Raw genomic sequence first — 17,696 nt, 5'->3', positions numbered from 1 at the left:
CTAGCAAATTTCCTGGTCCTTTTTGCCCTTTTGGGGCCAGGCTGGTGTCAGGTCTTATCCCAAAAGGGGTTTTGATACAGGTTAGACTCTGGGCGAGTTCCCTGGTCCTTTTGGCCCTTTTAGGTGCAAGCTGGTACCAATACTGTGAGAGCCAAGTTTAGTTTATGTATACGTTTGGATGGAAATCCACACAGTGTTGATATTTTGTTATTAATGTGTAATTTTATGTTTCACGGATAAATAATTTGGTTGTCTGAATAAGCTAAATTCATTTGATTGCATTTGTTTTATTTGTAGAATTTGTTTGTAGTCTTTTGCCTGCTCTGACGTAAATGTGTTACTGTCACTTTAAGAGAGATAGCGCTAAGGAACACGCAAGGAAGGAGCGTAGGAGAATAGCTATATTTGATTACTCCTGTAAGAAGTGTCACAAAACTGTGGATTAAACTTTGTTAACTATTTTTTACATCAGAGTCCCGTGGGAGTTATTTCTCATCAATTAAAGTACATGAGTAATACCATCGGCAAAAACAAGACCTCAGCCACACGAATACTTTGCCCAGAAAGGTGGTCTTTGATTCAGTCTAAAATATTAAGAAAGAAATCACAAGACGTACATCACGACGTCACAAGTCGACTACTGAACGCACCAATTCCCTGCAGCCAAGCGGGGCGTGTCACAAATCATATGAGTCCGATGTGTGTCTTGACCTACGCCGAACCCCTGGGGTTGACTCACCGAACCCCGGGGGTTCGATCGAACTCAGGTTAAGAACCATTGGCTTAGACTGAGCGTTTGTTGGGTTTTGAATATTATCCTTTCAAAGCAGAAGCTGACGTGAGACTTAGGGACGTGGCGTGACGCAAAAGACAATCAAATGTTGTGCGTCTGGAAAACAAAGCTGTTCATTTGCCTGAGTGTAAATGGTCTTTGATTTGTTTATATGTGTCACAGCCAGAGTCAGATGGTGGACGAAAAGAAATTCTGGCCTCAGAAATTTGACTAATTACATTTTGTCAAAGCTGTAAATATTTCTGCAAATGAAAACTAAATTAATGTTGAATACGTTTGTTTGGGCTTCGTTTTGTACTTCGTTTGTGCTTTGTTTGGGCTTTATTTGTTAAAAAATGAACTGGGATTGTGCAGTTTTGATTATTAAGTGTTTGGAAAGTTTATATGTTTTTAATGGAGTTGGCGCAGCTTTGTTAATCGTTTAGAAGACGGTTCCTAAGCCTTCTTCATACTGCTGCGTCCAAAGCGTCCAGTTTACATTCAAAGTCTATGTGGGCGTTGTTATAATTAAAAAACATTTAATATTGTAATGTATTAATAAACCTTTCAGGGTTATGCATATTGGACACACGCACACACACACACACACACACACACTTGCTCTGTCTGCTTGTGTCTGCTTCTGCTTCCCCCAACCAACTTCTCTCTCTGGGTCAAGGGTCACCTCACGACCATATTAGGAAAGGGCATGTCTGCGATGTCTCCGAGAGGTGGTCCCAGAAGATCCACCTTTTTATGAATATTCATATTCTTTGTCCTGTGTGTGAGAAGCTCCCAGACGAGGAGCAGAGAGGCCTGGTGGGAACTTGTGAGGGACAGGACATGTGTGTTTTAATCTGTTAGTTTTGTAATTGTAGGGATTCAATTATTTTATTTTAACGACCATATCTTGTCTTGTTATTAGATAAGATAAGATAAGATATTCCTTTATTGTCCCACATGGGGAAATTTCATTGTTGCAACGCAGGTAGATACAGAGGTAGATACAGAAGAAAAGAACAGATCACTTATAGGAAGTCTGAAAAACACTCTCAGTAGAAAATCTCCTGTAAACAAAAACTCCCATAGACAAAACCTCCCATTACCCAACAAGGGATGGAGGGGAAAAATAATAAAGATAAAAATAAATAAATGAATAAATACATAAATTAATAAATTAATTAATAAATATATAAATATATAAATACCATTGCATGTGATCTTATCTTATCACGACAGTAATTGCACATGAATTTCACAGTAATTGCACATATGACGGAATTGCACATGGTTAGGTCAGTATTGCGAGTGTTCAGGACTAACAGTGTTTGTTATAAAGTCTGACAGCAGCAGAAGGAAAGACCTACGAAATCTCTCCTTCACACAGCGAGGGTGGATCAGTCTCTCACTGAAGCTGCTCTCCAGAGCGGACAGAGTGTCCTGCAGGGGGCGACACTCATGGTCCAGCATAGATGTGAATTTAGCCAGGACCCTTCTGTCCCCCACCTCCTGCACCGAGTCCAGAGCACAGCCCAGGACGGAGCTTTGTCCAGCCTCTTCCTCTCCCTCTCTGTGATGCTGCTGCTCCAGCAGGCCACACCGTACAGGAGCTGATGCCACCACAGAGTCATAGAAGGTCTTCAGGAGTGGCCCTGTCACTCCAAAAGACCTGAGTCTCCTCAGGAGGTAGAGCCGACTCTGGCTCTTCCTGTACAGTGCGTCTGTGTTATGAGTCCAGTCCAGTTTGTGGTTCAGATGAACACCCAGGTACTTGTATGAGTCCACTCTCTCAATGTCCCGTCCCTGGATGTTCACTGGTGAGGGGGCAGTGGGGTGGCGTCTGTGGAAGTCCACCACCATCTCCTTGGTCTTCCCCGCGTTGATGAGGAGGTGGTTCCGCTGACACCAGTCCACAAAGTCCTGGGCCAGTCCCCTATACTCCGCATCATCGTCTTCCGTGATGAGTCCGATGATGGCAGAGTCATCAGAGAACTTCTGTAGGACAGAGCTGCCTGTGTCGTGTCTGAGGTCTGCAGTGTAAAGGGTGAAGAGAAAGGGCGCGAGGACAGTGCCCTGGGGCGCCCCCACACTGCAGGTCCGAGTGTCAGACACACAGTCCCGTGCTCTCACAAACTGGGGTCGGTCTGTGAGGTAGTCCAGGATCCACTCTGCCAGGTCATACTCCACACCAGCCGTCTCCAGCTTGTCCCTCAGGAGCAGCGGCTGGATGGTGTTGAAGGCGCTGGAAAGATTGAAGAACAGGATCCTCACAGAGCTGCCAGGCTTCTCCAGGTGAGAGAGAGAGCGGTGCAGCAGGGAGATGACGGCGTCCTCCACTCCGATGCCAGGCCGTTATGCAAACTGTAGCGGGTCCATGGCTGAGCTCACGATGGAGCGGAGGTGGTCCAGGACCAGCCGCTCCTGTGTCTTCATCAGGTGGGACGTGAGAGCCACCGGCCTGAAGCTGTTGAGGTCTTTGGGGCGCGGTGTCTTTTAGCACAGGTACCAGACAGGAGGTCTTCCAGACTTGTGGTACCACCCTCAGCTTCAGGCTCATGTTGAAGACATGCTCCATAACTCCACACAGTTCATCTGCGCAGGACTTAAGGAGCCTGAGGCTGATGCTGTCAGGTCCTGCTGCCTTCCTCACTTTAATCCTCTTCAGCTCACTCCTCACCTGTGCTGCTGACAGTCAGTGAATGGCAGGGGGATGAGTGAGTCCGGGCGAAGTGGGGAGCTGATGGTCCGGGGCGGAGAAATGAAGAGGAACGGATGCAGGGCATTATCCGGCTGTGGAAGAGGGAGCATGCAGCTGTGCAGGGGGAGGGGCGGGTGACCGATCAAATCTCAAGAAGTGAGCATTTAAATCATTCACCCCCTGTAGATCCCCCTCTGTCTGGGCAGGGGGGATTTTGAAGCCCGAGATGGTTTTCAGGCTCCTCCGCACTCCCTGAATGTTCTTCTGCTGCAGCTGCTCCTCCATCCTCCTCTTGTAGCCGGCTTCAGCCTGCCTGATCTTCCTCCTCAGCTCTTTCTGCACAGTCCTCAACTCCTCCTTGTTCCCTGACCTGAAGGCTCTCTTCTTCTCCTTTAGCAGAGCCTTCAGTTCACGGTTAATCCATGGCTTGTTGTTTGGAAAACACTGCACCGTCCGGGAGGGAACAATGTTCTCAAAACAGAAGTTGATGTAGTCCGTGATGCACTCTGTGATGGTGTTGATGTCCTCCCCATGTGGGTCATAAAGCTCAGTCCAGACAGTGGTGCTGAAGCAGTCCCTCAGAGCCTCCTCGCTCTCAGCAGACCACATCCTCACCTCACGGGACAACACAGGCTGCCTGCGCACGATGGGTTCATACACAGGCCTCAGATGTACAAGGTTGTGGTCCGAGCTGCCCAGGGGAGGGAGGGGGGAAGAGGAATAAGCCTCTTTGGTGTTGGCAAAAAACAAGTCTAATGTTCTATTCTCTCTGGTGGGGCAGGTGACATACTGGGTGTATGTTGGTAGAACAGAAGAGGGAGAAGCGTGGTTAAAGTCCCCAGAGACGAGGAAGAGAGCCTGTGGGTGCTGTGTTTGAAGCCTATAAGTGCAGGAGAGCAGTGATTCACAAGCATATTCAGCATTGGCAGACGGGGCCACATAGACTGCGATCGAAATCACATGTGAGAACTCCCGGGGCAGATAATATGGCCTCATGCCAATAGCCAATAGTTCAATATCCTTGTTACATAGCTGCTCCCTCACTGTGCAGTGTTCGGATTTGCACCAGCTCGTGTTCAAATACACAGCCAGACCTCCACCTCTTTTCTTCCCGCATTCTCTCGTTCTGTCCGCTCGCAGCAGATGAAAATTGTCCAAACCTACAATAGAGTCTGGCATTTCTGCTGTTAACCAGGTCTCTGAAAATCAAGACGCTGCTGTCCCTATAAATCCTCTGGGACCGCATGAGGCTCGCTATTTCTGTCATTTTATTTTGAAGGGACCTCACGTTACCCATGACTACGGCGGGAACCGGCTTCCTGTTTCCTCCTCTCTTCTCTCGGAGTTCACGTCCAGCCCTTCTGCTTCTTTGCGTTTTCCTTAGGATGTCCGCCGGGATAACGTGACGATCTCCGGGTAAGACGACGGTACTCAGCAGTTTCATGAGTTCTTCCTTTGTGTAAACACGCACCGGCGCCGGGCGGGGGGGCCGGGGGGGCTCGGAGCCGAGACACGACGAAAACACTCAATCCAGCCGAACAAAGTCAAAACAAGTTGAATTAAAGCGATTCCAATGCGTGTCCCAATCGTTCGTGAAGTTCCTCTTTTATATAAACGTGTACCGCGGCACACCGTACTTTAGCTGCGGCCGGAGGGCGCGGGGGGGCGGGGGGGGTAGCTCGGAGCTAGCTCACGTCACGACGACACGACGTAAAACACTCAATATTCCAGCGGAAAAAAGTCAAAAACAGTTGAATTAAAAACAATTCCAGCGCATGTCCCTATCGTACAGTAAAATAGAAAAAAATATTTACAAAATATAGAAGATAAAGCACAATAAGTGTGAAAAAAGTGTGAGAAAAGAGCAAAGCGTTTACACCGGTCTGCCAGCTGTACCAGCGCCTTTGTGACGTATAAATTCTCAGTATATTAGAACCTAACAGCGTGCGTCTTGGTCGTCCAGCATTTTTGCGGTGCAATTCCTGCGTTTTGAGCGTCGGATGCTTTGGACGCGTGTCTGCAGGGCGCAGAAAAGTTGGACAAAGTTAAACTTTTTTGCAGCAGACGCGGCGCCGCAGCCAATCAGAGATGACGCTCCAGTGACATGCTACGCACGACCCGGAAAAAGGACCAAAACAACAGCGGTCAGAACGCTCCTTTACCAATAGAGAATGAACCTGTCGAAATGGACAGAGAAGCGTTTTTTAATTCATGACAAACCTTGTCGGAGTCAAAGGGCCTCAGCGTATCAACCTTGAATGAAGTTTAAGTCCAAAACCTTCTCAGTCGCAGAGCAAACATTCACTCTTCATTCGTTTTCTCATTATTCATACTCCAGGTGCCTCTGTTTGCCTCCCAAACACAAGCCCAAACGCACCTTGACCGCCCAGCTTCATCCTGCAGCATCTGGAATCCCCGGGAACCTATGCCAGGATCCTGTTTGTGGACTTCAGCTCTGCATTCAACACCATTCTCTCTGCTCTGCTCCAGGACAAACTCTCCCAGCTCAACGTGCCTGACTCCACCTGCAGGGGGAGCACTGACTCCACCTGCAGGGGGAGCACTGTCTCCACCTGCAGGGGGAGCACTGACTTCCTGACAGATCAGAGGCAGTGCGTGCAGCTGGGGAAGAATGTCTCAGACACTCGGACTATCAGCACAGGAGCTCCACAGGGCTGTGTACTTTCCCCCCTGCACTTCTCACTGTACACAAACTGCTGCACCTCCAGCCACGACTCCATAAAACTGATCAAGTTTGTGGACGACACCACCCTCATCGGGCTCATCTCGGACTGGGATGAGTCTGTCTACAGGAGGGAGGTGGACCGGCTGGTGTACTGGTGCAGCGGTAACAACCTGGAGTTCAACGCCCAGAAGACAGTGGAGATAATCATGGACTTCAGGAAAGTCACAGCCCCCCATGACCCCCTTCACCATCACAGACTCCCCCAGCTTCACTGTGGACTCCCTCCGCTTTCTCTGCATCATCATCACCTCAAGTGGGAGCCCACTATCAGCTCTCTCATCAAGAAGGCCCAGCAGATGATGTACTTGCGGCAGCTGAGGAAAGCTAAGCTGCCAGTGCAGGTGATGGTGCAGTTCTACACGGCCATCATTGAGTCCATCCTCACCTACTCCATCACCGCGTGATACGCTGGAGCCACAGCCAGGGACAAGCAGAGACTACAGCACCCTCTGCTGAGAAGGTGATCGGCCGCGGACTTACATCTTTGCAGGACCTGTACGTCTCCAGGGCTCTGGGATGAGAGGCCACTCCCCTCAGGTAGGAGGCCACTCCCCTCAAGCAGGAGGCCACTCCCCTCAGGCAGGAGGCCACTCAGGCAGGAGGCCACTCCAGGCAGGAGGCTCCGGTCCATCCAGACTAGAACCTCCCGCCATAAGAACAGTTTCTTTTCCTAGGCCGTTGGACTCATGAATACTTCTTAAACACTGTCACTTTAACCAAAATTTAATCACTCACTTTTCACTTTCTGTACTACAAATGTAAATTTAATATATTATTATTAATATATAATTTGATGTAATTTAATATATGTAATTTTTTTTTTATCCTACACCAAATTTGAATTGTTTTTCTTTTTGACTTATATGGGTTGCTTTATCATTGTTCATTGTTTTGTGTTTTGTGTCACCAAGACAAGTTCCTATGTTTGTGAATCCTGTTCATTGACAACAGCAATAAACCTTTTCTGATTCTGATTGTGAGAAAACTCAATTCCACCGCTTGTGCCCGCGAACTTGTCCTTTCGGTCACGACCCAAAGCTAATGACCAAAAGTGAGGGTAGCACGTAGACTGAGCAGTTAATGGAGAGCTTTGCCTTGCGACTCAGGTCCTTCTTCACCACAGTACGATACAGTCCTTTGATAAAGACATGTACAATGTTCAGTTTTCATGATCGTCGACCACATATTTAACCTAAAATAAACACGTTCAAAGGTAAAAGAGACGGATGTAGTTTCTCCAACCTGGTGCTGCGTTTGTGCAGAAGGTTCTGGATCCGAGGCCCCAAGAGTTCACCGCGTTTTCACGTTCTAGAATGTGATGTAACTGCATGAGAAATGTACCAGGAAGAAATGCCCAAAATAGAAATCCCTGAACATTGAACCTCTTCATTTCATAGCCTGGAACTGCAGAAGCTTTTGGTGCCACTAACGTTTCAAAATAAATAACTTTTGAATACAGTGGTGATGATGCATTTGGACCTCGTGTGGGCGTTTGTGGAGACTGCATTAGTTTGTGCATTTAGTTACTTTGTGCATTAGTTACTTTGTGCATTAGTTACTTTGTGCATTAGTTTCTTTGTGCATTAGTTACTTTGTGCATTAGTTACTTTGTGCATTAGTTACTTTGTGCATTAGTTTCTTTGTGCATTAGTTACTTTGTGCATTAGTTACTTTGTGCATTAGTTACTTTGTGCATTAGTTACTTTGTGCATTAGTTACTTTGTGCATTAGTTACTTTGTGCATTAGTTACTTTGTGCATTAGTTACTTTGTGCATTAGTTTCTTTGTGCATTAGTTACTTTGTGCATTAGTTACTTTGTGCATTAGTTACTTTGTGCATTAGTTTCTTTGTGCATTAGTTACTTTGTGCATTAGTTACTTTGTGCATTAGTTACTTTGTGCATTAGTTACTTTGTGCATTAGTTACTTTGTGCATTAGTTACTCTGTGCATTAGTTACTTTGTGCATTAGTTACTTTGTGCATTAGTTACTCTGTGCATTAGTTACTCTGTGCATTAGTTACTCTGTGCATTAGTTTCTTTGTGCATTAGTTACTTTGTGCATTAGTTACTTTGTGCATTAGTTTCTTTGTGCATTAGTTACTTTGTGCATTAGTTACTCAGTGCATTAGTTACTTTGTGCATTAGTTACTTTGTGCATTAGTTACTTTGTGCATTAGTTACTCAGTGCATTAGTTACTTTGTGCATTAACTACATTGTGCATTAGCTACATTGTGCATTAGTTACTCAGTGCATTAGTTACTTTGTGCATGTGCAGCTTTTCTGTGGAAGAATCCCACTGAAAGCAGAAGATTTCGGACTTTGAGGGACGTGTTTTTGGTGTTTGGGGCGTTATGGGAAGTTTTTGGGGAGTTTTTGGCGCTTCTGTGTTCGGCGTTGTGTCTCGGGGCAGATCGTGTGGCACTGACCAGCTCCATCCTCGACGACTGGACGGAGAGTACTTGTCCATCAGAGCCGTGAGCCGCAGCAAAGCCAGCTTCTGGAGCAGGGCCAGCCCGGACCAGGACAGACCCCGGACTCCCTGCGGATCTGACTCGGCGGACCAGGACACGGGCCTCTCCCCCCTGTGACGGGCGCGAGGGACAAGAAGGGTTAAGCACACATTTAATTGAGTCGAGAAAGAAAAACAACCATATGTAAAAAACAAAACAAAAAACTGATATTTTCTTTAGCACTTGTATTTAATCTAGATCCTCATTTAGTTTAGTTTATTTATTTATTTATTTATTACATTTGGAGCATCAATACTGGATAGATGCATTAAAAAAGGACTATGTTGGGCTTTTTCAAAAGACCAATAAATAAATAACTAGATGATGTTTTTAATAATATTTTCCAAATAAAAGGTACAATGCATTCCTAATGCTATGTTCACACTCGGGCATTTCGACCCCCTGAACATTGATGAATGTCACACATGGGGTCATAGGTCACACATGGGGTCATAGGTCACACATGGGGACATAGAAGCGATCGGCTCGGTCCGAACTCCAATAAAATGGAGGTTGTGAGAACGCACGTGTCGACTAGTTCAAAAAAGAAAAAACATGAAACTCTTAATCTTTGGCCTAGGCACATGACTTGGTACAGTGATAGAGCTGTATGATAAACAGGAAGTCAGCCATGTGGAATCAAAGTGGCGCCGCCACGTCTGACTTTTATTTTTCAAAATCTTACTTGTCCTAGGTCTTTTGTCCGATCTTGCTCAAAACAACACTTTTTGCATTTAGAGACATTGAAAATGAATAAAAATCCACCAAGAGGTACAACTTGTTGAAGTCGGTGAAAGTGTCAAGGAGTGGAAACGCGTCAAAAATCAGGAAAATCCTGATATAATACAAAATACAAGAACATAATAGTGTCTGCTTTATGACAAAGCAGACACTCAGTAATAAAATAAATTACAATTATTTTGTGAATAAAAATTACATTCTGTCACATTTGGAATCCCAGTTGCGACATCAAAATCAGTATTGAGTGTCTGGGCATTTCAAAGTGTTGAAATCCAATCACAACATGAATATTTAAAGATTGTCAATAAAAGAGTGGTCAGAAAGCGTTTGGCGTCACACTATGGAAGGTTAAGGAATAAAGCTGTGTTTTTCAGCCTCTTTATGAGTTGAAACACACTTTTTTGGTTGGAAAGATGCCACGGCTTCTTCTTTTAAAACATCACCAAAATCGTACTGTATAGTTAAAACAATTTGGCAAATGATGTCACTGTCTGGTTCTGAGCTGTTTTGGTTTCTTTTTCAGACGCTCCGATTCTCCAAAAAGGTCAATTATTTGCTTAAATCCACGTGTAAATCCAAACTGGACTTTTAATGCGGCGATACCACAAGGTAAGACCAGTTTTACCGGTGTTCTGACTGAAAATCGAGGTATTAAAGCCTCCTCTGCTCCTCACCTTGTTCTGTCGGTCTGTTCTTCTCCAGATCTCTGTAGCTCCTGTGGCTCCTGTAGCTCCTGTTGCCCCTGTGGCTCCTGTAGCTCCTGTGGCTCCTGTAGCTCCTGTGGCTCCTGTGGCTCCTGTGGCTCCTGTAGCTCCTGTAGCTCCTGTAGCTCCTGTAGTTCCTGTAGCTCCTGTAGCTCCTGTAGCTCCTGTGGCTCCTGTGGTTCCTGTAGCTCCTGTAGCTCCTGTAGCTCCTGTAGCTCCTGTAGCTCCTGTGGCTCCTGTAGCTCCTGTAGCTCCTGTGGCTCCTGTGGCTCCTGTAGCTCCTGTAGCTCCTGTAGCTCCTGTAGCTCCTGTAGCTCCTGTGGCTCCTGTGGTTCCTGTAGCTCCTGTGGCTCCTGTGGCTCCTGTGGCTCCTGTGGCTCCTGTGGCTCCTGTAGCTCCTGTGGCTCCTGTAGCTCCTGTAGCTCCTGTGGCTCCTGTAGCTCCTGTAGCTCCTGTGGCTCCTGTAGCCCCTGTAGCTCCCGTGGCTCCTGTAGCCCCTGTAGCTCCCGTGGCTCCTGTAGCTCCCGTGGCTCCTGCTCCACGTGGTAACTCAGCTCTCTCGACGCAAAGCTCTGGTCGTGGCTAGGGTCCTGGTCCTCGGTGAGAGCCCAGCTAGGGTCCTGCTCCTGGTCTTCGGACAGGTCTCGGGTCCAGGACGAGATCAGCTGCTGGAGGTCGCCGATCCGCTCCAAAACCCGGTCCAAAGCTGAGAAGACCTCATCGGAGCCCAGCTGCCCAAACACCTACAGCGGACATGACAGAGCAGGGTTTGTAAACGACAAATACTACTCACTGTTAGAGCGCCCCCTGGAGGCCTCAGCACGCACTCGTTTTATTAGATTTAAATATTTAAAAGTTGTAAAAGGGGGCGGGGAGAACTGGTTTGAAGTTTTGACTGAAAACTACAGCGAAGAAACCAGAACCACAATGTTTCAGTTCAGTCTGGATACGTTCCGAGCTGTGGGAGCAGCTTAACCCCGTCCTCACCTCTGGGTTTTCAGGGTGCACGTTGTCGTAGACGCTGAGGCGCGGTTCTGCAGCCGCGGCGTCACAGCTCGGGGCGTTCTGGTTGGCGTACGAATAGGAAGAGGTGCCCTGGCGACGCCCGCAGCCCCGCCTCCTCTGGTATCCGTGGAAACTGCCAGTCCTCCAGTTCACCGAGTCCTGGTCCAAGATACGGTCCCAGAGACTGGGGAAAGTCCCGGTTTGTTGTCCCAGCGGCATCTCGAAGCCCGGACCGGAGTGGGACAGGTTCATCCGGTTCAGGTAATCCTGCCAGAGCGTGAAAAAGTCCGATTACTCTTTCTTTTCTTTTCAGGGCTCACTTTTTAGGTGAAATTATTCCGCAGTATGCAAACTATCAAACATATTTTTACATATATATTCTGATCCATTTTAGTGGTATTTAATGTAGCAAATGTTTCCCATGCCACTATGAATAGTACGTACAATTTAGCAATGGTGATTGATTTGTGAAGAAGGAAAAAGATTAGTGACTAAAAGTGGTTGCTGACCAAAGCTCTCAACCCTCCAAAACGTCTCTCTAGGATTTAACCTCATCTCAGACATGACCGAGATCACGCAATTATATACAATTATATACATATTTTCACAAAAACACTTGTGATCAGTGTATTTAGCTGTGAAAGCAGATCATCAGTTTACATTTTGTTCATCATGAACCACAATTGACCTAAAATGGCTTCGCATCAGGAAAAAAGGTTGATTGACTTCCTGTTCAAAACTGCAGAACGGATAAGCCCCGCCTCTTCATAGTGATAAGCCCCGCCTCTTCATAGTGATTATCCCCGCCTCTTCATAGTGATAAGCCCCGCCTCTTCATAGTGATAAGCCCTGCCTCTTCATAGTGATAAGCCCCGCCTCTTCATAATGATAAGCCCTGCCTTTACATAGTGATAAGCCCCGCCTTTTCATAGTGAGAAGCCCTGCCTTTACATAGTGATAAGCCCCGCCTCTTCATAGTGATAAGCCCTGCCTTTACATAGTGATAAGCCCCACCTTTTCATAGTGATAAGCCCCGCCTCTTCATAGTGATAAGCCCCACCTCTTCATAGTGATTATCCCCGCCTCTTCATAGTAATTATCCCCGCCTTTTCATAGTGATAAGCCCCGCCTTTTCATAGTGATAAGCCCTGCCTCTTCATAGTGATAAGCCCCGCCTTTTCATAGTGATAAGCCCCACCTCTTCATAGTGATAAGCCCTGCCTCTTCATAGTGATTATCCCCGCCTCTTCATAGTAATTATCCCCACCTTTTCATAGTGATAAGCCCCGCCTTTTCATAGTGATAAGCCCTGCCTCTTCATAGTGATAAGCCCCGCCTTTTCATAGTGATAAGCCCCACCTCTTCATAGTGATAAGCCCTGCCTCTTCATAGTGATAAGCCCCTTCTCTTCATAGTAATTATCCCCGCCTCTTCATAGTAATTATCCCCACCTTTTCATAGTGATTATCCCCGCCTCTTCATAGTAATTATCCCCGCCTTTTCATAGTGATAAGCCCCACCTCTTCATAGTGATAAGCCCGCCTCTTCATAGTGATAAGCCCCGCCTCTTCATAGTGATAAGCCCCACCTTTTCATAGTGATTATCCCCGCCTCTTCATAGTAATTATCCCCGCCTTTTCATAGTGATAAGCCCCACCTCTTCATAGTGATAAGCCCCGCCTCTTCATAGTGATAAGCCCCGCCTCTTCATAGTGATAAGCCCCACCTTTTCATAGTGATAAGCCCCACCTCTTCATAGTGATAAGCCCTGCCTCTTCATAGTGATAAGCCCCACCTCTTCATAGTGATTATCCCCGCCTCTTCATAGTGATAAACCCCGCCTCTTCATAGTGATAAGCCCCGCCTTTTCATTGTGATAAGCCCCACCTTTTCATAGTGATAAGCCCTGCCTCTTCATAGTGATAAGCCCCGCCTCTTCATAGTGATAAGCCCCGCCTCTTCATAGTGATAAGCCCCGCCTTTTCATAGTGATAAGCCCCACCTCTTCATAGTGATAAGCCCTGCCTCTTCATAGTGACAAGCCCCACCTCTTCATAGTGATTATCCCCGCCTCTTCATAGTGATAAGCCCCGCCTCTTCATAGTGATAAGCCCCACCTCTTCATAGTGATAAACCCCGCCTCTTCATAGTGATAAGCCCCACCTCTTCATAGTGATTATCCCCGCCTCTTCATAGTGATAAGCCCCACCTCTTCATAGTGATTATCCCCGCCTCTTCATAGTGATAAACACCACCTCTTCATAGTGATAAGCCCCGCCTCTTCATAGTGATAAGCCCCACCTCTTTATAGTGATAAGCGCCGCCTTTTCATAGTGATAAACCCCGCCTTTTCATAGTGAAAGTTGCTAGAACAGGGTTAAAAGAGAGAAAAAGTACATCTAGCCTAATGTGTGTCTTGAACAGGTACGTTAAGCGCAAGGATGTGGGCGGGGATAGGTGGTAGGTGAAAACAGGACTTTTCTGTTTCTTTCGCAGGACAAACAGGACCAAATCAAACACAGCTCTGAGTGAACCAAAGATGAGGAAACGCGGTTGTAATGAGGACAAAAGCTCATGAAGTGTCTCCTTTGAACCTGCTGCTCGTCCTCGTTTTGCGTCTCGGAGCTCCTCCCCCTCTTGCTGTTGCTGCGGACGCGGGTCACTGGGCTGGGCGTGCTCACAACGCTGCTGCTCTCCGATTGGCTGTGACTGCGACTGCTGGTCGCTGATTGGCTGCTGGCTTGAGGAGAGGAGGGGCAGGACGAAGACGCCGGGCTGTTGGGAGTCACACAGAGACAGACCCCGTTTGAATGTTCTGCTGATGTAACTGCTCATCATCGAGTTCTACATGTGCCCCGGACTGTGATTGGTTTAGCTAGAACTTGCAAGCAAATCTAGCCTGTATGAAGCGTCATTGATGTTTAGAGAGTTTCTTTGTGTAAATTCTGCATCAACTTTGACCGGAATGTAATGTCACTTCCTGTCCCTGGTGTGATGTCACTTCCTGTCATTTTCTACAGATTTTTCTACGTATTATCCACAAATACCTGCACGATTGGTGTAAAACTATAATTTATATGTACAATAGCTATAAATACACCAAATAAAGACCATTGTAAAAACCTCTCGTACGTCACTTTAAATTCGATCAGAACCAGAATCCTCACTGTAACATCAGCGACATGAGACGACGTATAATTGTCATGACCGTTAAAACTTTTATGTGTTGAATTTACGGCTCACTTAAAGGCGGTATGGACGATTTTTCGTCGATTTGAGAACGCAGGCGGAAGTGCGCATGCGCCCTCCCCCGTGCGGACTGATACAACACACACGTGCGTTTGTTTATTAGCGCAACGGAGCGCATCGCATCGCTCGTCTCCCGTAGATTTCTGTCCACTTCTGTGTCAGCTCGAACTGTCTTTCTCCGTCTTCATTTTGCCCCGTACACTGAGGGAACTATATTATGATAGATCCATGCGCTTAGGCACGCGGAAACGTGGGGACGAGCCTGACGCGGCTGCAGGTGAGTGGTAGGTGCGTTTTATGATTGATACGTGGCAGGACAAATGATTTGTCCACGCCACGAGGAAATATGATAACAAATTTGCTGAAAAAAATCGTCCATACCACCTTTAAGTTAAAAAAAAAAAGCAGATCCTTTTGGTTTTACAATGATCTACCAATAATCTCCATTCAACATGAAACGTTTAAATAGGAAAATGTGATGTGAGATGAGAAACCTGGCCTGAAATGTTCCACAGACATGCATTAAACTAAGCTCTATCTTTAAAGACAGGCAGGCGGTGCTTCCAGGCCATGCTACTGGTCAGATCTGTGGAGAGGGGAGTCCGCTCACGGTAAGAAGGCCTGTTTTTCAAGGCTTACTGTCGATATTCTTGAACATTCCTGGCATTAAAAGTTCCAAGAGGAGGATGGAGGAGCAGCTGCAGCAAAAGAACATTCAGGGAGTGTGGAGGAGCCTGAAAACCATCTCGGGCTTCAAAATCCCCCCTGCCCAGACAGAGGGGGATCTACAGTGGGTGAATGATTTAAATGCTCACTTCTTGAGGTTTGATCGGTCACCCGCCCCTCCCCCTGCACAGCTGCATGCTCCCTCTTCCACAGCTGGACAATGCCCTGCATCTGTTCCTCTTCGCTTATCTGCCCCGGACCATCAGCTCCCCACTTCGCCTGGACTCACCCATCCCCCCAGCACACGGTCCCCCTGCCAACCACTGACTGTCAGCAGCACAGGTGAGGGGTGAGCTGAAGAGGATTAAAGTGAGGAAGGCAGCAGGACCTGATGGCATCAGCCCCAGGCTCCTTAAGTCCTGCGCAGATGAACTGTGTGGAGTTATGGAGCATGTCTTCAACATGAGCCTGAAGCTGAGGGTGGTACCACAGGTCTGGAAGACCTCCTGTCTGGTACCTGTGCCTAAGACACCGCGCCCCAAAGACCTCAACAGCTTCAGGCCAGTGGCTCTCACGTCCCACCTGATGAAGACACTGGAGCGGCTAGTCCTGGACCACCTCCGCTCCACCGTGAGCTCAGCCATGGACCCGCTGCAGTTTGCATATCGGTCTGGCATCGGAGTGGAGGACGCCGTCATCTCCCTGCTGCACCGCTCTCTCTCTCACCTGGAAAAGCCTGGCAGCTCTGTGAGGATCCTGTTCTTCGATCTCTCCAGTGCCTTCAACACCATCCAGCCGCTGCTCCTGAGGGACAAGCTGGAGACGGCTGGTGTGGAGTATGACCTGGCAGAGTGGATCCTGGACTACCTCACAGACCGACCCAAGTTTGTGAGAGCCCGGAACTGTGTGTCTGACACTCGGACCTGCAGTGTGGGGGCGCCCCAGGGCACTGTCCTCGCGCCCTTTCTCTTCACCCTTTACACTGCAGACTTCAGACATGACACGGACAGCTGTGTCCTGCAGAAGTTCTCTGACGACTCTGCCATCATCGGACTCATCACGGACGACGATGACGCGGAATACAGAGGACTGGCGCAGGACTTTGTGGACTGGTGTCAGCGGAACCACCTCCTCATCAACGCGGGGAAGACCAAGGAGATGGTGGTGGATTTCCGCAGACGCCACCCCACTGCCCCCTCACCAGTGAACATCCAGGGACGGGACATTGAGAGAGTGGACTCATACAAGTACCTGGGTGTTCATCTGAACCACAAACTGGACTGGACTCATAACACAGACGCACTGTACAGGAAGAGCCAGAGTCGGCTCTACCTCCTGAGGAGACTCAGGTCTTTTGGAGTGACAGGGCCACTCCTGAAGACCTTCTACGACTCTGTGGTGGCATCAGCTCCTGTAGGTGTGGCCTGCTGGAGCAGCAGCATCACAGAGAGGGAGAGGAAGAGGCTGGACAGAGTCATCAAGAAGTCCAGCTCCGTCCTGGGCTGTGCTCTGGACTCGGTGCAGGAGGTGGGGGACAGGAGGGTCCTGGCTAGATTCACATCTATGCTGGACCATGAGTGTCACCCCCTGCAGGACACTCTCTCTGCTCTGGAGAGCAGCTTCAGTGAGAGACTGATCCACCCTCGATGTGCGAAGGAAAGGTTCCGTAGGTCTTTCCTTCCTGCTGCTGTCAGACTTTATAACAAAAACTGTTAGTACTGAACACTCGCAATACTGACCTAACCTAATACTGATGTGCAACTCTGTCATATGTGCAATTGCTGTTGGAATTCATGTGCAATTCATGTGAAATTCATGTGCAATCTATGTGCTGTCGTGACACATATTCATGTGCAATTACTGTCGTGATCACATGCAATGGTATTTATGTATTTATTTATTTATTTGTCTATGGGAGTTTTTATTTATTTATAGGAGATCTTCTACTGAAAGTGTTTTTCAGACTTCCTATAAGTGATCTGTTCTGTTCTTCTGTATCTACCTCTGTATCTACCTGCGTTGCACCAATGAAATATCCCCATGTGGGACAATAAAGGAATATCTTATCTTATCTTATCTTATCTTAAAAGCCTCTGTCACCTGTCCGTGCAGTGCGACGCGTCGTCCTCGTCCACAGATCGGCCCCGCCCCAGCCCCGCCCCGCCGCGCCCCGTCATCAAAGCGCCCGTCGTCTTCCTCGCCCTCAGTTTGTCCATCCTTCTCAGCAGACCGTTCTTCCTCTGCGATCGCTCCGAACCGGGGGACGGCGTGCCCAGGGACCGCGCCTTGTTCCCGGGGGAGACCGTCGGCGAGGCCCGGGTGCGGGTGAGGCCGTGGTCCGGGCCCTCGCTGTCGGAGCTGCAGGAGCTGGAGCCTGGGTTGCGGCGGGCGCTGAAGGGCAACGCCGCACTCGGGTCGGTCTGGTCGCCGCGGTGCCACTTTCGGGACGCTCGGTCGTAGCGCCAGTTGGGGCTGAGCGCGCAGAAGTCCTCCTCCTCGCTCTCCGCCTCCTGAAAGCACAATTGAGACATATCATTCTGCGGGGAAACAAACGCGAGGCATGACGTCAAAGCGCCGCTCGTGCGAAGCGTCCGCGACTCAA

At 48.1% G+C, this 17,696-nt stretch overlaps 1 protein-coding gene across 1 annotated transcript in view; it reads right to left on the bottom strand.

Annotated features, from left to right (window-relative positions):
• Positions 1 to 17,696, bottom strand: part of LOC140360670 (rho GTPase-activating protein 7) — a 42,420-nt gene that overhangs the window by 16,038 nt on the left and 8,686 nt on the right. The window contains exons 5-10 of the mRNA XM_072445996.1: positions 17,195 to 17,604; positions 16,194 to 16,203; positions 13,774 to 13,965; positions 11,162 to 11,446; positions 10,145 to 10,917; positions 8,646 to 8,801 (exon numbers count right to left, since the gene is read on the bottom strand). Coding sequence (XP_072302097.1) covers positions 8,646 to 8,801; positions 10,145 to 10,917; positions 11,162 to 11,446; positions 13,774 to 13,965; positions 16,194 to 16,203; positions 17,195 to 17,604 — 1,826 coding nt within the window. The remainder of the gene's footprint in view (positions 1 to 8,645; positions 8,802 to 10,144; positions 10,918 to 11,161; positions 11,447 to 13,773; positions 13,966 to 16,193; positions 16,204 to 17,194; positions 17,605 to 17,696) is intronic.

This window comes from Eucyclogobius newberryi, unplaced genomic scaffold (genome assembly GCF_026437365.1).
Source record: "Eucyclogobius newberryi isolate DKJ021-1_F unplaced genomic scaffold, fEucNew1.0.hap1 SCAF_15, whole genome shotgun sequence".
Classification (NCBI taxonomy): Eukaryota; Metazoa; Chordata; class Actinopteri; order Gobiiformes; family Gobiidae; genus Eucyclogobius; species Eucyclogobius newberryi.
The sequence above is the reverse complement of the archived record's forward strand: the minus strand, read 5'-3'. Positions and strand labels throughout refer to the sequence as shown.